The sequence below is a fragment of the Poecilia mexicana genome, unplaced genomic scaffold, assembly GCF_051168715.1.
Source record: "Poecilia mexicana isolate PSO_F unplaced genomic scaffold, ASM5116871v1 scaffold_9, whole genome shotgun sequence".
In the NCBI taxonomy this organism is placed as follows: Eukaryota; Metazoa; Chordata; class Actinopteri; order Cyprinodontiformes; family Poeciliidae; genus Poecilia; species Poecilia mexicana.
This window is the reverse complement of record NW_028263378.1, coordinates 5010554-5036565: the sequence shown is the minus strand read 5'-3', so window position 1 is coordinate 5036565 and position 26012 is coordinate 5010554. Positions and strand designations below refer to the sequence as shown.

The 26012-nt window shown below is 37.6% G+C and overlaps 2 protein-coding genes across 2 annotated transcripts in view; one reads left to right on the top strand and one right to left on the bottom strand.

The window, feature by feature from the left end:
- The first annotated feature begins 1844 nt into the window (after nucleotides 1–1844).
- On the top strand, nucleotides 1845–4755 carry LOC148157612 (nuclear factor 7, brain-like). The gene has a single exon (XM_088008656.1). The coding sequence runs from the start codon at nucleotides 1965–1967 to the stop codon at nucleotides 3363–3365; it is 1401 nt and encodes a 466-aa protein (XP_087864782.1). The 5' UTR covers nucleotides 1845–1964; the 3' UTR covers nucleotides 3366–4755.
- A 50-nt stretch (nucleotides 4756–4805) lies between these two features.
- The window catches only part of camk2b1 (calcium/calmodulin-dependent protein kinase (CaM kinase) II beta 1), an 81078-nt gene continuing 59871 nt past the window's right edge, over nucleotides 4806–26012 (bottom strand). The window contains exons 16-24 of the mRNA XM_015012781.2: nucleotides 24910–24954; nucleotides 21774–21822; nucleotides 15846–15935; nucleotides 14559–14702; nucleotides 13326–13502; nucleotides 12000–12075; nucleotides 11823–11917; nucleotides 11287–11520; nucleotides 4806–9752 (exon numbers count right to left, since the gene is read on the bottom strand). Coding sequence (XP_014868267.2) covers nucleotides 11288–11520; nucleotides 11823–11917; nucleotides 12000–12075; nucleotides 13326–13502; nucleotides 14559–14702; nucleotides 15846–15935; nucleotides 21774–21822; nucleotides 24910–24954 — 909 coding nt within the window. The 3' untranslated portion in view covers nucleotides 4806–9752; nucleotide 11287. The remainder of the gene's footprint in view (nucleotides 9753–11286; nucleotides 11521–11822; nucleotides 11918–11999; nucleotides 12076–13325; nucleotides 13503–14558; nucleotides 14703–15845; nucleotides 15936–21773; nucleotides 21823–24909; nucleotides 24955–26012) is intronic.

The following is a 26012-nucleotide window of genomic DNA, read 5'->3' as shown; positions in this document are numbered from 1 at the left end:
CAAGACAGGAAGAGACGTCAGGTCTATGCTACAGGAGAGATGTTGGGCCTGTCCTGAACACAGCATAATGTTTGATCATGTTTGGACAAAAAAAACACTGCCAGATGGTCCAGAAATGGACAAGCATTTATATCTTATTTTGTGTGCAAACAGTAAGATATAACACCAAAAGTCGTGGTAAGAGACTTGAAGCTAAATACAGCATTTTGCGTCATATGCGTTTGTATGTTGGATCATGCTCAGAAAGAAAGCCACCACCACACGGCCCAGAAGTAGACAAGCATTTTGTGCTGTAATCTTTTTTTTTTTTAACTGAAAGATGTTTTTTTTTTTTAGTTGTAGATGTGTTTTTTATTTTATACATGTGGTTTCTTTATTTGTAGATGTGTTTTTATTTTATACATGTGGTTTCTTTATTTGTAGATGTGTTTTATATGCATGTATGTACATATTTATTTTTCAACAAAAATTAAAAATATAAACTTATGCCTTGTGCTTGGTGTATTTTTATTTCTGAGTTATTTTTTTATATAATTTTATTAGGGAGGGGCTTAACCAGGCCTGTAATTATAAAGGTCTAGTGTGTCCAATAGGGAGATATCTACCAACCAATCACATGTAAGTAATGAATTGTGATGTCATTGTTTTTTCACCCAATAACTGACGATTCACGTGGGTCTCCTGTTGCTATTCACATGTTAAGTAGAGTTGTTAACACCTCACTACCCCTCCTCCCCCCTTCGTAGGATTCCGCATTTGACAGTATTCGACTGCGGCCGGCGAAAACGCGTTGCCCCGCCAACTGTCGATTGCCCCGGTCTTTCTGCATGGAGTTTGCATGTTCTCCCTGTGCATGCGTGGGTTTTCTCTGGGTACTCCAGCTTCCTCCCACAGTCCAAAAACATGACTGTCAGGTTAATGGTCTCTCTAAATTCTCCCTGTGTGTGTGTGTGCGTGTGTGTGTGTGTGTGTGTGTGTGTGTGTGTGTGTGTGTGTGTGCGCGCGCATGGTTGTTTGTTCTGTCTGTCTCTGTGTTGCCCTGAGACAGACTGGTGACCTGTGCAGGGTGACCCCGCCTCGAAATGTCTTGCTGGAGATAGGCACCAGCAACCCTCCTGTCCCCACGAAGGGACAAGGGTGTTAGAAAATGGATGGATTGATAAATTCCTACAATGTTGCTGCATCAAGTGTATCACAATTACTTCTATTATGAGTTCAGAAATAAAAAAAAATACTGATGCAGAAATCAGCACAGGTAATGAGATTGTTTTAAATGTAAATATTTTTCAGCTAAACCGATCACATAAATATGGACTCCATGACTAAATATTGTGTATAATTACGTAACACTGCATATTTACTGTAGTTTAGTCACACTTGTCATGAAACCATTTTGTTTGAAATATTTAGTCAGAAATCAGATTGAGACTGCCATATATCCTAAAGTTGTTTTATTTAAAATAAAAACTACATTATAAATGTCCTTCAAAACTGCATAGCTTCTTCTGATTAAATTAAACAGTATTTAAATAGTCTTTAATTTTCTTTATCCTTCCAGGGTATATGAGTTATTCATATTAGCACTGAATGTTGTTTATATACAAAAGTATACCAGGCTATTTCTTGAAGCTGCAATATTTAGATTTTATTTTCTGCGACTTTTCACACAGGTTAAGTTAAACGAGAAAAGCCAAAACGTAAAAACCTCATTCATGTTTGCCTAAGCAAAAATTTACAAACAAATGAAACAAAAAAGAATGAAACAGCACCATCTAGAGGCAACTTGGCAAAATGTCACTTTAATTCCAATCAGCTCCACCCAAAAAAGGGGAAAAGGAAACTGAAAGGCTTGCTTTGCTGACAAAGGACAGGAAGTTTACGGACAGCCTCACATCACCACAGACGAACAAACTAAAGGAGATTTGTAAGTCAACATTTTGTCTTGACTGATACAAAATAGAGTAATGGCAGAGAGAGCTCTTCTGGAAAGTTACCTGAGCTGCCATGTTTGTTCAGAGACTTTCATAGATCCTGTGTCTCTGAGCTGCAACCACAGTTTCTGTTCAAGCTGCCTGGAGGAATTCTGGGAACAAACTGGAAAGAAGAACTGTCCCATCTGTAAACGATCATCAAAGGAAGAGCCATCATTCAATTTCTCCCTGAAAGAACTTGCTGATTCGTTTGCTTGGAAGCAGAATGGAGCTTCAACTGGGACTGAAAAAGAGAAGAAGAAAGAGAAGGTGGTGTGTGAGAAACACTCTGAGGTTCCTTATTGGTTCTGTAAAGACGAGCAGAGAGCTGTGTGTCCTGTCTGTGAGTTTTCTCTCCACCAGAGTCACAAAGTGGTTCCTATAGAAGAAGCAGTCAGTGAGCTGAAGGAGCAGCTGAAATCTGACTTAAAGTATCTGCAGGACAAGAGGAACAAACACAAACAAGTGGAGAAAACATACGATGATGTGATTCAACACTCCAAGGAGCAGGTGTTGTCCACAGAGAGACAGATCAGAGCAGAGTTCAACAAGCTCCACCAGTTCCTGAGAGAGGAAGAGGAGTCCAGACTGGCAGCTCTGAGGGAGGAAGAGGAGCAGAAGAGGAAGACTATCATGGGAGAGATGAAGAGGATTGAGGAGCAGATCTCCTCTCTGTCAGACAGCATCTCTGCTGTTGAAGAAGAGCTGCAGAAAGACAACGTGTCGTTCCTCAGCAGTTATGAAGCCACTCAGAGCAGAGCCAGAGGTCAGAGGTCACTGCCAGATCCACAGCTGGTCTCAGGAGCTCTGATAGATGTGGCCAAACATCTGGGCAACCTGTCCTTCAGAGTCTGGGAGAAGATGAAGGACCAGGTGAAGTTCAGTCCCGTCATTCTGGACCCAAACACAGCAAATGGATGGATCCATCTGTCTGATGATCTGACCAGTTTGAGGAATGGAGACACAGATCAGCAGCTTCCTGATAATCCAGAGAGAAACATTTATATTGAAGTGTTTGGTTCTGAAGGCTTCTGCTCAGGGAAACACAGCTGGGATGTGAAGGTGGGAGATCATCCTGACTGGTATGTGGGTTTGGTCAAAGAGTCTGTGGACAGGAAGGGAGAGAGAGATGTTACACCGCAGTTTGGAATCTGGTGTTTATGTTTTGAAGATGGAAAATACACCGATGGTGAGAGTAAGTCCATATCCGTGAAGAAGAATCTCCAAAAGATCAGAGTCCAGCTGGACTATGACAGCGGCATTGTGTCCTTCTACGACTCTAAAGATAAGACCCACATCTACACTTACAGAGACACTTTCACTGAGAAACTCTTCCCTTATTTCAGTGTTGGAGAAGCTGCTGGCGCAAAAACGACAAAGATCAAAATTATGTGAAACTGAAAAGTTGGTGTAATTTTACAGATTTTTACCTTTTTTTACATGTTTGTTTGACTTTGAAATTTTAAAATAATATTTTAGTTAATTCCTTAAATAAGTAAAGCTAAAATCTGTAATTTTATTGATTTAAAATTTTTTGATATATGATAAAGAAAAATCACTTTGTATAAATCCTAAAAAGTGGATTTATTGTTAACAAATAATAAATCTAGACTTTCTCTGGACAATAAGAAGTTAAGTTTTCTTTACGGGGTTCATTTTACTTCTAGGACTTTGGAATATTTTAATATTATATAACCTTAACAAGTCTCTGAGGTCATGTGACCAAGACAAGCTGTTTATGGATTTTATGAAAAACTGAAGGGACAATTTCCTTCCCTTTAATTTGACATTGGAGAACTCTATTGATCTTCTTAAAATCATCTTTTTATAATTGCTTTTGATAAAATATGTAGATATACTGATATTCAAAATGTTTTACTTTTAAATTTTTAATTTCTTTTTTTATTTCTTTTACTCCAGAAAGAAAACATGGAGATCATAATCTTTTTCAAAAAGTTACAGATTCAGTTGTTTTTGCTTACTTTATTTCACTTAAATATTAAAGATCATAAAAACCTTCAGTAAGGGGATCATAGTAAACATAAAAAGCAGTTTTCAAATTATTTCCTTTACTGAGGGGAAAAAAAGATGACCAAATTACTGGCTTTATGGCAGTTGTTGCAAAAGGTGACAAAACCAATGCTATCTTTTTTCTTTAATAAATTAAATCCTTATTCTAACTCAATCTAATTTTTTGTTTTCACATTTGTTTAACAAGCTTAAAAAAATTAAGTGATATAGAAGCAAAAATATTAAAAACCCCTAATAAGACTAATACTTTATCGCAGCATTATACCAGTCTAACATATTTTTTATTAAACTTAAAGTGCACCAGCTGTGTTCAGTTGTGTGATGGGAAACAGATTTAACCTGCCGATCAAAGTCAAACCAGATCAAGAAAAAAAAAAATCAGCCAATTCCAATCAATGGCAAGCCGATCAGTTCAACACTGTGATTGATGATGAATGGTTGAGATTATTGAACTAAAAGTTCAAATGGTGTTTGATTACTTTGTTACACTGTCTGTTTAATATACTCTGTACATTTAGTTTTCTTCATGAAATGCTTTAAAAAGTTTAAATCTTTATGTACGTTCATCTTTTCTTACCATATATAACAGAATATATAGATGTTAATCTAATAATAATAGATGTTAAATCTAATGTTTAGCATTTGGAAATTATTTTTCTTTGTTACATTTTGTGTTTTCTTTGTGCAGATATTAAAAGTCCACATGATTATTTGCTCATTTGGAAAGATTTAATAAACGTTTATGACATTTGGAGTGATGTGTTCATGTAAACTAAAACCCATCTACACAGAAAGACACTGAAGTTTCTATTTAAACTCATTTTATTGATAACACCTTAACACATTTCTTGAAGTTAGAGAAACACGTGTAGCACGTAAGAGAACAGAGCAATAATATGAAGAAGTGGAGAACTAGAGGGTTAATATTATACAGAAGAAAGCCAAACTGACAAAAAGAGACAAAGGGAAACCAGAAAGAACCGACTGCAGAGAAATGATTGAAGAAGGTTGGAAACAGAGGGAGCAGGAAAAAGAGAGACTCCCACGGAAGAGAAACCACCTCAGTGTTGTCAGAGCAACTAAGTTTCTGCTGCAGGAAATAAAAAACAACGCAGAAGTTCAGAGTGAAACGGCGGCTTCAGAGCTCAGACTGATAATGAACCGGTTCGTCTCTTATTCAAATTCAGGACAAAAAGCAAAAAATCTGTCTGTGCTTCATGTGGTGCAACTGCGCCTCCTGCTGGCTGCACTGACAACACTGAGAACCCATAGAAAAGCATGCAAAAGTATCATCAACACATCATCATCATCATGAATGTCCACTTTATCATAGCCATTCTTAGTACCACAGTCATGATTATAATAATCCTTACCATATTAATCATCTTCATTATATCATCTGGAGATAAAAATAGTTATATGCACTTAAAAAGCTGAGAAAATAGAGAAAGGTCGAGTTTACCAGCATTCAGTAGAAAATGAGAACCCAAATAAAAACACCAAAAAACTAAAATGTCCTTTTGACTGTCATGCAAAGAAGATGAGAGCTACGCTGCTAGCAGCAGTGCTATTATACTGTGAACTCCCTCGTTTTAAATATGTGAGTCTTATTATGTTGATTTTCAAGGCTAGAAACACGCTAAGAAGAACAGAAGAACATCACTTTTGTACTGCACATGCTGCTATTTCTTCTTTTTTTTCTGGAGAAGGGTTAACCTCTTAGTAATAAAACATGTTGAAGTAGACAACAGCGTCCTTACTGGATGAGACGTCAGTACGATACAAACTCCCAGTGGTGAGGAAAAAGGCTTCATCTGACAAAATCCAACATCTTATAAAGGAAGTGTTGAAACATCCGAGGGACGGCTGACGCAAAATACAATCCTGTATAATAACATAAGTCATAAAGTGTCCCACTTTAAACAGTAGCTCAGAATAACTACGGAAGTCCAAATCTGCCACAATTCTAAGGAAAATAAAATATTACTTTAATGTCTTTTAATTATTATAATTCACAAAAAATAAGTAGATAATTAATGGATTTATTAATTTATAATGTGTTATAATAAATCAAATATGTTGGTGGTAATAAAAATATTTACAAAAATACAATAATTATCTCTTAGTATAATTTATAAGTTTGACCTTGTGCTCAAATGCATGAGTAAATGAAATAAGTTGCTATTGTTTTACCTTAAATTTTTAATTAGTGGATTTCACATTTAGATATTAATGTGGTTAATAGGGTTTAAATTAATTACTACATACCCAATTTTCTGGATTCTATCATAATTTTTTGAAAAATATTTGAACTTTTGACACTCCATAGTCCTAACTCATTGTATGTCGGCCAAATTAGGTGTGCTATCCCTTTAAGAACAGGTTTTACAGACAGTACTTGCACAATTGGAAAACAACTTTAAAAAAAAAGCACAGTAAAAACATCCACTAAAATAAATAAATAAATACTCAAAATAAATAAAAACCTGAGGACTGTTCACCAAACCGACAGCTGGGTCTCTCTGAATCTCTTGTTCAGACCGAGCGGTGATACAAAACCCGAAGGCAGCCAGTGGTGGACGAAGAACAGCGGCGCTGATCGCAAGTCGAACCTCTTCTAAAACAAATAATCAGTTTTTACTGCTGCAAAGTCCATCTGCTCTACCTGCTGCCTCTGGCACTTTATGTTATGAAAGGCTAATAACACTGTACACAAACCGAACATAATGAAGTAAAAGCACAGAAAAATAAAAAAACAAAGCATGAAAAAAAAAAAAACATCCTGGGGTTCAAGGCCCGTTCCTGTCTCTCATTAACGCCTCCTAAACTTCCCCCAGGGTTTCAAAGAGCACAGACTGAAGGCTTTAAATCTACATGCACTTACAAATATATTGCACACTGTATTAAAAGACCGACATGATTGAAGCACCAAGCAAACACAACCTTCCTGATTCCCCACTGCTGCAGGATGGAGTCTTAGTTTTTGAATGTGCTTCATTTGGAAAAACAGCAGCAGTAGCACCAGCTTTCTGCTCTATGGCTTCAGAAACGAGAAAGGTCACACAATTCCGAAAGGATCTGTCGTTCAGAGTGCCGACTTCTTTTGTCCCTTTCAATTAAAGAAAAATAAAGAACCTGTTGTTGTGTTTCAGCCAGCAGTGCAGGTTAAAAATAACTCGGCCTTTTTAAGAAGGAGCGCTGAGCTTCAAGCGGGTGTTCATCCGTCTCCAAGCAACAGCAGGAGACACCAGCTGAGCATCCCCGTCTACCCCGAAAATAAAAAGAGCCCCAAGCAGGTTGAGGATGAGTCACTGAGCTTCAGGTCTGACTGAAAACAGAGGGAGGTTTCAGCAGAGCTTCCTCCTCATCTGACATGTTTGATGCTTGTAGAAAACAACTACAGACAACATGCTCTTCTTGTGCATTTTGTAGGTTTTGCAGCTTTAAGCTGTTGTAAGACATGAATCAGAGCTCCTGAGTGCAGGTAAGAGAAAGGTAGAAAAGAAAGTTTTCTTCTTGATTTGCTGAGCTGCCTTCAGCCTCTTCTGCCACAAATACTACAAACATCAAGTGTTTTTGTAAAGTTTCCATTGAAAATATTAGTACCCTTGAAATAAGTCAAAACTAACTTATCAGCAAGATAAGAGCTTGTTTTAAGTCAATTATGGATGAAGAAGTACTAGAACCAAACATGGAGAAGCAGCATTCAGCTTCTATGCACCACAAATCTATAACAAACTTCCAGAAAACTGTAAAACAGCCAAAACATCGAGTTCATTTAAATCAGTGCTCCATCATAAATGAAACACTGATCAACATATTTGATGTATGATGATGATGGCACTTGACAAAATGTCATATTTGTTACTACTTTCTCAATTGGTGACTGAATTAGTTTTGTGTTTTATGATGCGAAGAACTTTGACCTGCCTTGATGATTAAATATGCTACACAAATAAACGTGATTGATAAGTTCACTTATTGCATGAGAAAAATGTCGTTACAAGTGAAAAAATCTGCAAGTAGTAATTTTTATCAATATGCAAAAATAATTGACTTAAAAGAAGCTGCTATCTCTTGCTGATACGTTACTTAAAAGTTATTTTTGTCTTATTTTAAAGTGTTTAAGGTATTTGCATTGGGAACTAGACAACTTGATCAGATTTTGTGTTTTTGCAGTGCAGCTAAGAAACAACAGCAGGTTCCTCTGATTGTGCTCAGTTACCTGGACTGTGAATGCTACGTCGCTACCTAGCATGACCGCGCTCACCAACACACGCTGTACAGATCTGGTCATAAGTTTACCTACTTTCATCAGTTATTGGTTTATTTACGCCGTTTTTCTCCCCCAGCCGCATCACTTTTAGCAAACAACCAGATGGACTTTTGAGAAGAAGTTTGAATTAATTGCGGATTTTCTCTTGTACATAGAGGGAAAAACTACAATATAATCTAACCTCTTAAACTCTCTTATTATTTCAAACCCAAGAACACTGGACCATCTGGCATGCATGTTGGTGGCAGTTTTGCTGCCAGTGATGCTGGTGCATTGCACAAAGTTTAGGTAATTATGAAAAAAGAAGACTTAAATACACAACAAAAAAAAAAAATGTTTTTGAATAGACAAGCCAAACAAATCAATTTAAATAAACTGGTAAGAAGATTGGTCAAATATGGAGCCAGACGCAACTTGCTTTACCAAATATTAGTGGAGTTAGCATGCATAAATTTGCATTTGTTGTTTTATAAGAGAAAATCCACAGTAAAATCAAACTTGTGTGCCCAGTTCTTGCTTTTAAAAATAATAAAATTGATGTGTTTTTTTACCCATTCCACACAGAAAAAAGTAAATGAATTCCTTGCAGCCTAAACTTGATCACATCCTTGACTGTATGTAAACTTCTGACCCCTGCTGTATAATCACACTCTACGTTCAGAAACGTCCCATCCAAAAAGCAACAAAAAACGACCGAAAGATAAAAGTAAAAATACTAAAACCGACGTTTCAGCCATGACTTCAAGTGCAGTATGATAGCGAACGTAGAAGAAGCAAATTATAAAAACGGCCAATAATCCTTTTCCACTTAACAGCCACAATAATAATAATTATAAGAATAAAAAAACAAGAAAACAGCCACTGTTACTATGGGGAATAAAACATGCTTCCTTAAAAAGATAAAACAAAAAAGTTCCTTCAACTCTAAAAACCACTGGCATCAAGAAATCTGAATTATACAAATTACATATACAATTGCAAATGTGTAACAATAATAATCATAATATAGTAATGATAATTATAGATTTTACTTAAAACTTTACATACTGTATTTCCAGTGCAGTGTTTATGTCACACAGGTGCGGATTCACAGGAGGACAAGAAAGGGTCACAAAAATATTGTGGGGGTGTGAGAGACACCGCAGGTAGGGGGCGCCACACCCCGAATCAAACACCCAGTGAGCTGGAGAGAAGAGGAGGAGTAAGGAACAGAAGAAGAAGAAGAAGAAAAAGAAGAAGATGTGGAGCGATGGTCGTCAGGAGCTTATTTTGTAGATGCAGACGGAGGCGGGGTCACGGTTGTAGAAGCAGAGGTGCATGCTGGGGGATGGAGTCCAGTGAGAGAGGGATTTGATTGTTGAGGCGTGACGAGCCATGTCCTCCAAGTCAACACTGGATGTGTTCCTTCATCCCTTCCTCTTCCTCTTTTCTCTCCAGCAGATCATTCCTGACAGACACAACTACAGCATTCAACCCTGGAAAGGAGAACAGACGACTAATACAGTCATAGGTTTTACACTTTAAGCTTTGTCCAAGTTAAAAACACAGACAGGACTTGCTAAAGAGTGATTTGGATAAGCAAAATTAAGTCTTTACATTTTGTCGTTTCTGTTGTTTTGTTTATTTATTTTTGGATAGTTAAAATGTCTTCCAGTTCCACTGCAAAATGAATTTAGAATTGAAAATTTGTTGATCTTTGAGAATGTGTTCTGGCATTATTATGCCATTACCATTGTTTTACTTGAAAACAGTCTCAAAACAACAATATTATAATTTATCACAATAACTTCTGGGGCAATTTATAGTCCAATATTAAATTATTTATTTTAAATCCATATTGTCCACTATTAATTTTCATTCATATAAAAATTATTCTAAGCAGTTCAGTCACATTTTATAATGGAGAAATAGGTGTAGAAAACATTCTACCTAACAAAATAATACAGGCATGGTCTTCTGCAGATGTAGTCTACGTTTCATTTTCTTGCTTTTATGAGATTTAAAAAAAGTGTCATGCAAACACTTTAAAGATACACAAGGACATTACTGCAGACCTGTCCTGGTGTTTTTGTGTCCTCCTCTCTCTTCCAGGACTTTGGCTGTCCTTCCAAAGTCTTTAGCCTCTAATGAAGGATGTTTCAATGGTATCAAACTTTTAACACGGACAGACCAGCACCCAGTGCAGCAGCCACATTTACTGGCCTTTCTGGTGAAATTGTTCAAAAAGCCTTGAAAGAAACTCTTTTTTTACTGCAGCAGGATAATGTCAAATCTTAAACTGACTTGTTTTTATTAGAAAATGACACATGGGATTACAGCTGGAATCCCAAATGATCCTATTAAAATAAAAGTACCTGAACCATTTCGTTCCATTTATGCTGTGCTTTTTAAAGTTAATCAGAGTTTTTTACAACTTCTAATTCATGGATTTCTGCTTCCCTGGGTTTTAAGTATTATGGCAGTAAATAATTACTTTTGCAATCAATTATATTGGTGATTGAGGATTTAATCACATTTTTAAAAAATGGTCATTTTAAGTCTTTTTTATACAAAATTAGAAATACGTAACATTGTAAATAAATAGATTACTTTCTAAAATAATAAAATAAACATTTTATTGCCTAACATACATGTGATAATTATTTCAATAATTCATTCATCATGATTAGTTTGATGTGTTATGATCAAACAATTGAAGGATTTAAATGGATTTGGAGCTAAATTTGGCTCATAAAGTGAAAAAATTTTTATCTCAGAAAAAATATTGGAACTGAAAAGATTTGAAACTGAAAAAAAGTTCAAAACTACGTTTCAGATTTGAGTTGTTTTTTTCCCCCCAAACATTTTCAGTGTAAGATTAAGCTACTGAATTAAAAAATATATTTATTTGAAGGCTTTTCACAAATCTTTATAAAGTTGCCGATACATTTTAATAATTTTCTTCGTGTGAGACATGCTATGAGTGAGGCGGCCATCTGCTGCCGCGTTGCCCCGTCGGCTGGCTCGTACCTCACTGGAGAGGCGCAGCTGGCGCGCCTGAGCAGTGGAAGTGGATGTTCTGCCACTTGCTGTCTCTGCGATGCCAGACGCGCGTTTCCTCCGACTGGCTGGAGCGCGGCCGGCCCTGGTTGTCCACAAACTGAGTGAGCCGGATGTACGCGATGCAGGCGGCGTCCTCGCCGATCAGGTGGACGTGGGGGTTCAGGATGGTGGTGTGGATGGGCTTGTTGTTCTTAGCCAAAACTGACAAAGACATTACTTATTTTAAATTACTCAATAGAAGAAGAGAAAGGAGATAAAAACAGATCTATAGTGTCTTGGAAAAGAATTTGTTTGTAAATCTGTTTTATCCAGAACTTCTATAGTGGCATTTTTAGCTTCATCTGCTTCCACTGACATTGGAAGGCATCATATATTATCCTAATTACCATAATTCAGATCTGAGAAATGATCTGAGGAAATCTTAGATCTTACAGAAAACATACTAAATATAGGAACAGATGAATCTTAGAGGAATCAGAGGGAAACAAATGTTTATATCTTACGGTTCTCAAAGTAGAATCTGTGGAAATCCATTCCCTCTACCAGGTTTCCCAAGGCCTCCGGCTCAAACGAAGTCAACCCAGGATCGCAGATCTTACTGACCACAGAACAGCAGGGCTGGTTTTCAAGACCCCAAATTATGCAAATGACACAAAACATTCAAGAGATCCCAGACTCACGCGTAAGCGTCAAAGTCTCCATTGTTGATGGCCTCGATCAGCTGTTCGGTGATCTTGATGATTTCTTGTTTGCGCGCTGCAGAAGACAGAAGAACGACGTATAAACAAAGGCAACTGACAACAGAAGCTGGACTGAAGGAGGGAAGTTAGTTTAGTTATTTAAAACCAACCAAACAGATGCTCTGGCAAAGGCAGCCATGACTCCAACCAAAGCAGTTACTTCATTTTACAGAATTAATGAAAAGACAAACTGGGAATTCAATTATTAATCTATCATTGAAATACAATCGTTAGCTAATTTAGTAATCAATTAATTGTTGACTGGAATCTACAGACTCAAAAAAAGACATTTGCTGAAAGAACAACACAATCAGAGCAATAATTAAGCCCAAATGTACAAAAATAAATACATTTAAAATTAAAAACTTTATCTGTTCTATTCAAAACTCAAGTGTTGCAGTTTTTGCTTCACCTGGTTCAAAATCTGTACAAAACAAAATCCTCCCTTTTAAGCAGCTTTTGCTGCCCAATTATTAATTGATTAACAGAATAATCAACAGATCAGTCCTACACTTTATTGATGTTACGTCAAACAAGAGGCTGATTTTTACACGTTGATGTTTCCTTAGCTGCAGATGCATCAAACATTCAGGAATGCTGCAGTTAAATAGTAATAAACTGTTTATTTTTCCTATTTTTAAAAGGAACTTAATTATTTGTTTATTTGCATCTTTTAATGTAATGTAAAGCTGAAGTGGTTAAATAAAAAATCAGCAAAAAATTAAAAATATAATGTTTTACCCGATTAATCGACAGAATAACTGATTACTAAAATAATTATCAGATGCAGATCTAAAATAAACAAGAGAAAAATCTCAGCAACTTTCAGATGTTGATCCTGAGCAGTTTAGTTTATTAAGAGAGCACACACACACACACACACACACACGCACACACACACACACACACACACACCCACACACACACACACACACACACACACACACACACACACACGACACATCGTCCAGTATCCTCACAAGCAGTGTCACATTTTTTGTATTGAAATACAAGTTAAATCAGCCGCCTGCAGTCAGCAGTAATCTACCAGCAGAGCACCAACGAGGTTTAATGAGGCTCAAAAACATAAAAATAAACCATCTGCATTCAGATCAGCGTGATCTACTTCACTCTGCAGAACATGCTTCTGTTTATCCAGATGTTAGCGTCGATCCCAAACTGAAATCCAAAGTCATCTGATCACAGCTTCTGATTGGCCAGCATGCAGCAAGGGGGGCGGGGTTTGCTGTGGGGCTTAGTACTCACTCTGGGAGGAGGACAAGGAGGGGCTGGAGGGGGAGTGGGAGGGAGGTGGGGGAGTGGAGTGTGCAGGTGGAGGGGCCGGCTTGGTGACGGGGGCCGGCGCCGAGGCGGCGTCGCCGTCGGGTGCAGCGGGCGGCGGCACCCTGCGGACGCTGCTTACCAGGTCTGTGAGCCGGGACACTGAGGGGTCCGGGATGGACGGATGGGTGGATGGAGGGATGGAATGACAGAGGAATATAGAACAGATTACAAACAATATGATGGGGAAAAAACATGAAGAGGATGAGAAAAATGGGTAAATTTCTAGTCAATTTAAATAAGAATCTGTTTTGGCACTTTCACAAATTAGGTTATTTTATCAAATATGTAAATAGTTTTTGATGCACACAAATTATTTCATTTCAAATACTCATTTTTGGGTGGATTAAAACAGTAATTTGTATTTTAATCTGCTAAGTGATTTAATGTAATTTATGGAGCTGCACTTAAATTAAAAGGTTAAATAAACTTTAGCTTTGTTTTCTTTTATATATATATATATATATTTTTTTTTTCTTTTTTGAAGAAGAGCGATGTTAGCAACAGTTACAAAAGTTACTTTAACAGTTTCGTAGAAAATGTGTTTTTTTCCTCTAGTTTTCAAATTAACAAGACTTCTAGATACATTTTCTTTCTCTTCACAGTTTACATAAATTATCTTTTGACATTTTCATATTTGGTATTTTTATGTAAAAAAAACAACTTTGCTCCTTTCACAGGGTTGTCAGTGGATTTATAAAGGTTAATATTTGTTTTTGGGGGGTAAAAAATGACTGCCTTTTCTTAGATCTGTACTGAACAGTAGAGTAACTTTTGTGAAATATTGTATGTTGTTTTGGCTACTTATTATTTTTAAAGACTGTTTTACTGAGGACGTCCTGTAACTATGCAATGTTTTTGTGCAGCTTTTTAAATCTCTTTCCTGCAGTTTTATTTGTGGCTCTTTAAAAGTATTTTTATATTTTGTTGTTCAAAGTTTGCATGCATCACATTATACAGCATATTAGCGCTAAATGTCTGCTTCCACAATTCCCTTGTTCCACATCAGTTCTGAACCTGTTCTGTAATCTGTCCAAGCTTCTCATCATGCAGCATCCTGGCATGGCATCAGAGGAAAAGCAGATGCCAGATAAATGACTATAACTCTCATTTAGAGGTCGTTTACTGCTGAGTCTGTTTTGGCTCCTGCCCACTTACTCTGCATGGGGACAACAGGGGTGAGTGGAGGGGAAGGGGCGGAGAGGGCAGCTGGAGGCGGAGTGCTGGATCTACCTTCTCCGTCGGTGATGGGCCCTGAGCCTCTACGCACAGAGCCCAGCAGGTCAGCAAACTTCGCAGCAGCTGAATTTGGGAAGGGAGGAACATGGAGGCGTTTGAATTTCAAAGCGACCCCCAGAATCCACAAACTTCCTCGCCGTGATCAGCTCCCATCAACATTTCCTTTCAACACTTTCTGCATAATATTCTGACAAAATCCATGCTTGGAATTGTGAGAAAAATAACACTAACACGAGAATTAAGCAGCGCTATTGTTGTTTTATTTGACTCCATGAGAGGGAGCCAAAGAGTAATTCAGAAAACAGCTCGAGGATTGACTTGAGAAAATTGAATTTAAAGCAATTTAATATATTTGTTCTAGGGCTGGGCAATATGGCTTGAAAATTAAATCTCCAATTTTTTTCTACCAGATCCAATTTAACTGATTTAAAAAAAAAAAAGGCTACAAGAACTTTTAACTACAATAATATTGTCATTAGCAGAATAAAGATGCAATTTTACAAGAAAAATGTCATAAAATTAAAAGGAAAAAATATTTTTTGATGAGAAAAAATGATTCCAGAGTGACCAGCTCAGTTTGTATGGTTTTCCTAAAAATAGACTGTCATTTGCTCAAAGTCCTACCACTGATAATAATTTGATGCTGGTGTGTTAGAAGATTAGGTTTGTCCTATAACTTCATAAGATGATCAACGTTCTTCATTTTAATTTTTTATGTAGGAGTCATAAAATTACTACCTTTTTCTCCTAATATTATGACTTTATTCTGGTAATTAAAAAAATCATAATCTGTCCTTATATTCCATCTTTATTTATTTGGACTTAGAGTGTCAAACAAGATGGCCGCACTGGGCGTGTCGACATCACTATGGAAACACAAGGAGTGCACTGGAGAAAAAAATCTTGATTTCCAGAAGATTAAAACATAAATAAAATAAAAAATAAATATGAATTAATAAAACTGCTTTATTGCCCAGCCCTAATTTGTTCATTTCTCAATGCTGTTAGTAAATGTTTAAAGAGGCTCAGGTTAAAATCTAAAAATCCTCTGCGATTTAGTGTCGCTAAACAGCAGCAGGTGGATGATTTTAGTCCATGCAGGGATCAAATGGAAAACCACCCCCCCAAAAAAAACAACAAGAAATGTTGTTTTTGGTATAAGATCTGAATGTTAGAGGCTGAACCTGGCCGTCCATGCTGACTTACAGTGCACAGCAGCTGAGGAGCCCTGAGTGCTATCAGGCTGGGAACTTGTGCTGGACTGCGCCTTAATTGAGCTGTTGTCTAAGCTCTTTCCTGACAACGTGCACACACAGAATGAGACCAAACACAAGTAAATCAAGAGATGAAAACCAGGCAGATGTTTTCCACCAGAGAAACAACACAATCGGGAAATAACGAAAGGAGCGGCGGAGACGACACAACAGGGGCTCGTAAACACGTAAAGACCCGATTTCCGTCCTCACACTGAGAAATTAAAGATACTCTTTGGTTGAAGCAACTAAAGGTAATAATTACCCTGGTTAATGACTCAATTTCATTCAGATTTACAGCTGGGGCTGCTGCTGCATATGGGGTTTTATTGTGACATTATCGCGATTCTCAACAGAGAGCAAAAGATTGATGATGACAACGGTGATGGCTGCAGTAATGAGAAAAATTACTCATACTGTTTGTTCATTTCATTTTCTTAAAACTACAAGAACTACAATGTACATTTATTTAATTTTATATGACAGAGCAACACAAAGTAGAACAAAAAATTCAAGTGGAAGGAAAAGAGTAAATGACTTTCAATACTGGTGACAAAAAACTGAAAAGTGTGGTGTGTAACCGTCTTTACAATGATTACCCCAGTGCAAATATACCCTGAAAGGTTAATTATCTGGTAAATAGAGTCCACCTGAATGTAATTTAACCTCAGTGGTGATGTGTGAAGACCTTAGAGAATGGGTATCCAAACTGCGGCCTGAGGGCCATTTGAGGCCTTTACACTGATTTTGTGCGGTCTCCAAACTGCAGTTCAAGAATGATACAAATTTGATCTGTTCAGTAAATGTGATTGATGTAGATGGATACTTTCTATGTGGAATCGGGGTAAAATTATTACACACAATTTTCTTAGAATGGAAAATGTAAAGTATGACACAAAGTATTTGTATTTTTACAACCAAACTTTTATAATTGGTAGTCCATCCAGACACTTTACTGCTTGATTTTAGTTGTTGTTATTTTCTAAATGATGCCATGATTTTAGCAAACACGGCAAAAAGTTTTCCCAGTCATGCCTCAGAGGTTTATTTGAGAACATTGGCGACCAAAAAAACAAAAAACACAGCAAATGGGTCAGGAGTCGAATGGGAGGAGGTGATGGGAAAAACAGGACAATTATAAGAACCTGGTGGAGACTGAAAAAAACTTGAGACAGATGTGAAGGTTAAAGATACAACTGGAGCTCTTTGTCAAGACTTTGAAATTGTTCACAGATGTTCTCTGTCTTACATGACAGTTTGAGCTAAAACATAAAAATAAAAAAATCTTCAGAACTTTGTAATAATGAGTGTAAATGTTGAAGAAGAATTAATACTTTTGAAAGGCCTTCATTCATCTGGTGCGCATGAATGTGCTTCTTAAAAAGAACCATGCATGGGGGGAAAATCCCAATGAAGATCTGCACACTTCCATCTTCTAAGAGCAAGGGTAACATCAGAAACAACAACAAGTAACCTCCAAATCCACAATGTTTGACTTATCAATAACTTATAACAAACCCTGTAAACGACAACCTCGGTAAACGTTCTTCAGAATGACTATCCGTCGCAAAAACAAGCAGCATAAAATGTAACTGAGTCTAACAAGTAGCGTAGTATTGAAGCTAATACAACAGATTACGTCCTCCAAAAGTCAACCTGGGTGTTGGATTACAAAGCAGCTGTCCAGCACTAACCTGACAAGACCCCAAAAAGACTACGAAGGCACAAACTGTTCCAGATAAGCACGGCCGACCCCTCCTCCCACGCTCACCTAGCCCGTGAGGTGTTGTCTGCGCTGTTACCCCCGTTTAAATCTCAAGATCCATAAAAGTGCCGTGTGAGATGAATGCCTTCCAGGGGTGGCGCTAGAAGAGCGGCGTGTGTTCAGTGTGTCACCTCTCTGGGCGGTCCGTTGCGGTTTCCAGCCACCAAAGCTAAATTTAGGTGGCATTCCCCTTTTTTAGCCACGACGTTTCTGCCAAAGGTGCCCCAACCCTGCCCAAGCCTCCTACAGGGGTGTGGTGGTAGGGCTGAATTTGAGAGAGGAGGACTGTGTCGGGCTTTTAGGACTACAAAGTATATTGACAATTCATTAGTAGTTTTAATATGGCCAGTCAAATAAAAACTTAACCAAATGTTGGTAACAACCCAGGTTGTCTAAACAGATTTTAAGGAACATTTTTAAAAACTGGTGGGTTAAAACTGGAATAAAAGAGGAACAGAAAGCCAAAAAGCAAACCCAGTGTCAAAACAATGTATTCAGAAGCAGATACTTTCACAAAAAAGTCTGTTGCAAAACATGCCTGCTGTATTTCTGAACTATTTAATGTGCCAGTGAGCATCACAAGCTGCATTTCCATTGACCTTAAAATGGTGCAAAATGGAATTACAAGAACAAATTTCCTAAATTGAACTACATCAATTTTGAAAAAGGTTTTGCTCGAAGATGAGGTGATTTTTTTGACTACAAAGAAATTAATTTATTTTCAGAACTGCAATGGAAACACTTTTGTTTTGCATCATGAATCATGTGATTAACAAACAAAAGCTACAACTGGCAGGAAAGGTGAAGTAGATGACAGGAAGTGTTTTTTTAATGACAAAACTGATTCACATGTCATTTTCATTGAGTTTTCTATTTAATGGAAACAGAAATTGCGAAATTCTGTTTTTTTTTTTTTATGATAGCAGAACATCAACAAAGATTCGCAAACATTTGTAAAGGAAATGCAGCTACTGGAGCCATAACTTTGAAGTGGAAAGAACATTATTCCACCATAAATCAATCATGACCAGCTGCCTCTCATAGGGTTTTTGACTGATAACTCAAAAATAATTTTAACACCTCAACACAAATTAAAACACCTTGGAAGCAATAAAGGGAGGTCATTACGGTTCTAGAGGTAATGCATTCCTGTTATATTTGCTATTAAAGGATCAAACCAATCAGAAGAAATGTAAGAAACTCAGATGGTGTGTTTGGGTTTCCCACATTACATCGTAAACGACTCGATAAAATGAAAAACATTCAGTTTATTTGCTTCCTCATAAAACGACACAACTTCAACAACAGCTTTCAAGCTTTAAAGGTTTTTCTGAGGACAACAGGATGGAAAAAGCCACTTTCTTTTTTCTTTGACCAGCTCTGTAGCAAAGTTTCTGAATATATCTGGATGTGCATGCTTAAAGTTTTGGCAGCCTTCAATATTCTGATGTAAAAATAGTTTTCTCAGCCACAACCTGAAGTCGTACCTTCCAGCCACTCAGTAATAGCAGCACAGCAGTTGGTTGCAAAGGAAATTGAAGGCAGGCTGCTGAAGAGACGTTGCTGACCAGGGAGACAAACTCTTTTCTGAGGCAAGGACTGCTTGGTGTTAAAAGAGCAGCACTCTGAAATTTTACGTCTTTTCACATATTGGAAATGGCAAAGATTGGCATCATGCTAATTTAGATTATGTGGATAATTTTGGAACACTAAACAAAACGGTCTTAATGTGGCGTAAAGAACTATACTGAGTTGGATGCCAGATTTGTCTTTCTCGTCACAACAGCGATACAATCATCTGAATTAACTGGAAGCATCAGTAGCAATGACGATCAATCTGATTGGTTAAAAATAATTTAAAATGTGAATTCGCTTCACTTGGAAATTAAACACCACATTATTTACTGCACCCAAACAGTTTTTGCAACATTGTTATTGTGCATATTAACAGTATCAGAACATTTCAATATATTATGCCATGCTCAATTTGAAATCACTGGCTCCAAGTTAATCGGACAAACCAAATGTTCTGGAAGTATTAACGGACTCAATCCTGGAAACAGATCACGTTTATGCCTGGTCTCATCCTTTCCTCATGTTATCCTGGCTAGAACTCCACAAATTGCTTCTGATATTTACTGCAAAATGGCTGCGAGCACAATCACAGTTGCCTCTTTTGCTCCAGCAGAAAAAGAAAAACATTTTGGTCAGAAGTTTTGAACAATTATTCAGCTTTATTGTCACTAAAACTAAAACTGAAAGGAGGAGCCAGTCATTATCGGTTCCAAAAAACTCAAACCATCACAAAAATAAATAAAGAAAAAAAATCTCCTTGCTGTTGGAAAATATTGAGCAGATTAATAACCCCTTTTTAAAAAAAGCAGATAAATTAACAGACTACTGCTTCTGTAACACCTTATCGTTGTTTTGTCTTTCTAACTCTGGTTCGGCTTTCATGCAGTTCTCAGCTGTGCTTGCTAGGGAATTTAAAAAAATCACAAAGAGGAAGAGAAGATGGAAGTGCACATTCTGTTCTGTGTGCTTGACACTGAAATGAAGCATTCATGACCCCATTTAGACACATTGTACTCAGCTGAGATGTTGAAAGCGGGGCTTTTTCTCTGTGCTGAACTCCGCAGGCTAGAAAAACTCAGACACACCCACAGAAGCTAAAAAAAAGAGACTTGAAACAAAAGTGCAGTGTGGAGTTTCTTTTCTAATATGCAGGCTATGTTCTGCTCAGCGGCAACTGTGCCAGCTGAATATTCGAACAGGCGTGTTGGTATGTTGAGGAACGGATTACTCAGGATCCTCGATTCGACCCAACATATTTGATGAGAGCCAAACTGAAGCAGCTGTGCAAGACTTGTAATATTTTACAGCCCTCTGCTCACCTGTCAGACACACCAACGTTCACACAGCAGGTGTCAAAAAGCATCATGATGAGGGAATGCAGCCGGGCTCCACCAGGGGTCAGTAAAATGTTAGCTTTCAGCAGAAACATCAGATACATTTTTATTTTTTATGAAGAATTCTCTCAACAATTAAAATGTGCTGCAGGATCTTTACGTGGGCGCTTACACACAAATAAGAAGAGAACATGGAGTTATTTTCTCCCCTTATTCAAAAACCAGAACATAAGCAGGAAGCATCCAGTGACAAGGGCATTTATCAGAGGTTTCCACAAAATATAAAATCAGGATTCCAGCTCACTTTTAAAGTCCAAACTCTATAGTTTATCAAGACTTGAATAAGATGGATGGCACTAAAGACGAAAGGATGAAAAGAGGGAAGGAAAGACAAATGATTGGTTAAATAAAATAACTGAGGATGGAAGGAAGACGGATGGATGGATGGATGGATGGATGGATGGATGGATGGATGGATGGATGGATGGATGGATGGATGGATGGATGGATGGATGGATGGATGGATGGAAGGAAGGAAGGAAGGAAGGAAGGAAGGAAGGAAGGAAGGAAGGAAGGAAGGAAGGAAGGAAGGAAGGAAGGACGGAAGGAAGGACGGACAGCTGGATGCCTGAACAGCTAGATGGACAAACAGAAATTGGATGGACGGATAGATCTACTGTAGGACAAATAAGACTGGTTGGTTGGATGAAGGATGAACAGATGGATGAACAGAGAGACAGACAAAGAGATGGGAAGCTAGACAGTGTTTGTCCGTAAATAATTTTAGTTTTGCCACCGAGACTCAAAATATTACAGTCCCACAAACAAATAGATAAAACAAAGGCTTAATTTTAGAGGTTGTACAGATTGTTGCAACAAATATTCACAAACTGAATCATTTCACAAAGAGGCTCTTTCTGTAACAAAGCTGTCAGGAACACAAACCTGCCTCTCTGAAAAAGAAGGAACCCTGTTGAAAATCTAAGCAAGCTACCAGGCAACCAAAAACAAGAAGAAAAAAAAATTATTTCCCCCGCTGTTGTAAAACCTACTCATCTGCCTGATATGATATTCATGGCTGCAGTTACACAAGCTGGCTGCCATAACAAAGTGCATCATAAAAACATCAAGTGCTTGTAAAAAAAAATAAATCCTATAATTTACTGGGATCAGAAACTCAGACTCGTTTGTATCGGTGAGGCCTTACCTTTCACATCCTCGTCCTCCACGGTGGTGTTGCTGCTGTCTGACGACTCCTGGAGAAGAAAACAAATCAGCCAATCACTTTGTGTTCAGGCACAGCAGGGGATTCACACTGAGCAGGATACACAGAAAGACGTCTGTCACACAAAGGATAAACAAGGTAAATCTGCACAGGTGGAGCACAGGCCAGCAGGGGGCGCATCCTGTCATGACACATCATGAACAGCAGTGGACACCGTTCACAAGAGGAAGCCAAAAGTCCTGCACGTTAGTAAGAATCATTGTTAAAACTGTGACTTCAAATCAAACTGAAATCTGCATGACTTTTGACCTTAAAGCTCCAGTATGTAACTTTTATTTAAAAAAGATTAAATTTTTTCACGTATTTGTTGAAACCGTCACTATGTTGTGATAGTATATGAGACAGATAATCTGTGAAAAAAACTCCTTCTCCTGTGCCTTCTCCCACTGTTAACCAGAAACAACCAATCAGAGCCAGGAGGCGGGTCTTAGTGCTGTCAGTCACCCTCCATGTGGCTCATCCGCTCCAGAGCCTGCAGTGAATACTCAAACTAGTTAGCATGGCCACCGATGAGTAGGCCTGTCACAATAAATCAATTATTCGCATAATGAATTAAAATGACCTCAATAATTTCCATTTGGATGATTAATCTTCTTTCCCTTTTTGCTCTCTTTTTCTACCAAAAATTGGATGATGAAAGTCTTCCATCTGGTGGTTTGGTCTCAATTACGGCAATTTTATTAACAGGGATTTCATAATTCATTTTATTTGTTGTTTCTGTTGTTTTGTTTTTGTTTTAATTTTTATATATATATATATATATATATATATATATATATATATATATATAATGTTTTCCAGTTCAACACCTAAATATCCATTAAAATTTAAGGTTTATTGATCTTTGAAAATGTGTTTTTGCATTATTATCCCATTACAAGATTGCTTGAAAATAATTTCAATCATTATTGCTTACCGTCAATATTTTGTTACTGCGACAGATCTAAAAGGTTTTCCTGCGATGGCAAGTTGTTCCTTAGTCAGTAGCACATTTAGCAGTGTGTAAGAGGATGATTGACAGCACTGAGACCCTCCTCCTGGCTCTGATTGGTTGTTTTTGGTCGGGAGCTGTGCATTTTTATAGACAGCAGTAGATGTTCATGGATGAAGTGGTGGAAATCACTTGTCTCATTTATTACAGTATAAGACTTTAGTGACAGTTTTAACTAATATGTAAAGAACATTTTTTAATATAAAAGTTACATACTGCAGCTTTAAACACTTTCTGCATCAAAAAATGCCTTTCTGAAACTTTAAACTGGAGGAGCCTTTTCCACCTTTCTCAAAATCATAAGCAGACAGGGGAGCTTCTCACAGGAAGATCGGCTGTCATCCCGGGCAGAGCGGCACGCCGTTCAGATATATTTATCCACCTGTCTGCCTGCCTGCCTTTCTGTCACTCCTTTCGCCAGAAGAGAAGTTTCTGATTTCCAATTAGCAGAATAAATGGGTCTAAATTCCCCTGCATGTAAAGGGTGCTGAGAGACTCCATGACCTGATTAGTGAGTGCACACGTTCACCAGCAGCTTCAAGAGCACAAAGTGGATTTTTATAGCCTTTAAAAGAGCAGCCGGTGACCTGAGCAGAGGAAGAAAGAGCAAGGAGGATGTTAACTGCATTTCTGCCAAGAAGAGGGGGAGAAAACTGTAACATTTGCTAGGCTCTAAATATCTGATCACACCTTCTGGTTGCTTCTTTGCACATTTTGCAATTTTCTGACTCATATTTATAAAGCAGTTTATCAGCATTCTGTCCTAAAATCATGAGATGTCAGGCTGACTTTAGTACTAAAGAATAAGTATTCTGCTCTACATTAGATGGGTGTCCAAAACGTTAATGTTTCCTTTGTGCATGTAACAAGTTTATAAAAACCAGACGTCACAGAAAGCTCAGTCATGCCTGGGTGGAAGGGATCTTTCTGCAAACTCATGCAGATTCACAACTTCCAAATACATACCAAGTAAAAACTTGTTTTCTGTAATAACTATGATCAGACGTTACATAAGCTGAGCAAACATAAGAGCAATACAGAGCTTTGACTCTATGAGAGATTCAAATTTAAACACTATGATTTTAGAAAAAAAATGGAAATTAATTAAATTCTTTTCACTTTTTCCAACCCAAGATAGAAATTAGTAATAATTTAACTTTTTTTGTTTAAGCTGTGTACAAAATAAGCAGGTTTTTAAAGAACACTGGTAATTGTGGGGAAAGTTATTTTTGTTTGTTTTAACTCTGCCGGTTTTGCCATTGACTATTCTAATACCAGTTAATCTGGACTACATTGATGCATTATTGACATTAGAGGCAACAATGCAGACGAGTTGAAGGGAACCATTAAAGCAACCTGAGTCCATTAAAGCAACCTGCAGAACAACAAGCTGACTGTCTCCATGTCACGCCGCTTTAATTCAAGTAATTCGTGCAAAATTAGCCTGAACAAGAACTGAAAGCACACACAGAAAAACTTTTAAATAAGCTAAAAATTCTGTATTAAAATCATCCTTGGTTGGTCTTGTGTCTGAACATTATAACATTTTAATTTGTGACTATGGGTAATCAATCCATAAACAAATTTTACCTTTTGTTCCTAGTTACCAAAGTAAGCTTAGCTAACTTTTCAATTATACTGTAAATTAGGGAAATGCACTTGCATGTAGGAAACACATTTATGAGGAAGTTAGAGTAAAAAATTCCTGAACTAAAAGTCAGGCAGGAGCAAATAGTTGGTTTGTAAGCAGAACTTCATAAAGAAGAAAAATCCTCAGCAGGTCTTCCTGCTGCAGGTCTGTTCATTTACAAAACTGGTTTACAACAAATACACATGCAGAGGTAAGAAACATCTTTTACCTAATCTCAGCTTTTTTAATAACAGCATAAATATCAGGAGTTCAATTTCTGCCACACTCTCACAAACACTAAATCCACACACAATGCAATGGTGCACTCACACGGATGCATGTTAAAAACATGTAAAAAGGATAGGAGAAGGAGGAGGAAGAGGAGGATGAGGAAAAAAAGGATGAAGAGTGAGTCCAGACTTGGGAATGGAGAATACCTTTGTCCCGTCCACCGGATTATGGATGACAGTTGTCTGAGGTTCCTGGAAGAAGAGGAGGGGAGGTGGAAGAAGATGGAGGAAACGTGAGAGAAAGAGCAGAATATGAAACAAATGTAGATAGAAATGGTAAGTAAAGAAAAAAAGAAACAACAGAAGGAAACGCTGGTGGAGGAGATGGGGGGCAGAACCCTCCAACAAAATGACAGAGTGGGTGGATGAGCTGAAAACTGTAATTTGGAGTCAGCTCTGCTCCCTGCAGACTAACGAACGAAGAACAGACACAGTCATCCAACCAAATAGCTTAAAATCACCACATCAAACTAGCTTTCAACTTCAAAGAATACGCTACGCCAAACTACCTAAAGAATCTTGTGCAAGGAAAGCACAGATTTCCCCACAGCATGCATTATAAAAGTCAACCAACCGTGTCCTTTTTTAAACCTGAACTTATCTGACTCTGTTGTAAAACAGCAAGAATGTATTTCTGGGCCAGCCAGCTGTGCATGTGGAAGTTTGACCTCCATGTTCTCAATGACACAAACAAGCAATGAACCATGTGGACTGTCAGACATCTAAAGGGAGGAATCAGCCAGCTCATTTATTATGCATGAAGTGCTCTGTGACATAGATCTCACAAGGGGCTGGCAAACCCTGCAGAAAACCCCTACACACCCCAGGATAAGAAATAAATAAGAAAAAAGGTCAAGCAGATCCATCACCCTCGACTCAACAGAGATGATAGACCAGAGAGAAACAAATACAGCTCTGGAACAAATTAAGAGAGCACTGCAACATGATCAGTTTCTCTGATTTTCCTTTAGTAGGTACAAGTCTGAGTAAAATGAACATTGTTTTTCTTTTATTCTATGAACTACTGATGACATGTCTCCAAAATTCCAAGCAAAAATTTAGTATTTATTTTCAGAAAATGAGAAATAATCAAAATCACAAAAAAGATGCAATGCTTTCAGACCTCAAATAATGGAGAAATCAAGTTCATATTCATTCAGAAACAACAGTACTAATGTTTCAACTCCGGAAGAGTTCAGAAATCAATATTTGGTGGAATAACTATCAGGTTTGAATGGGGTTCAGTGCAG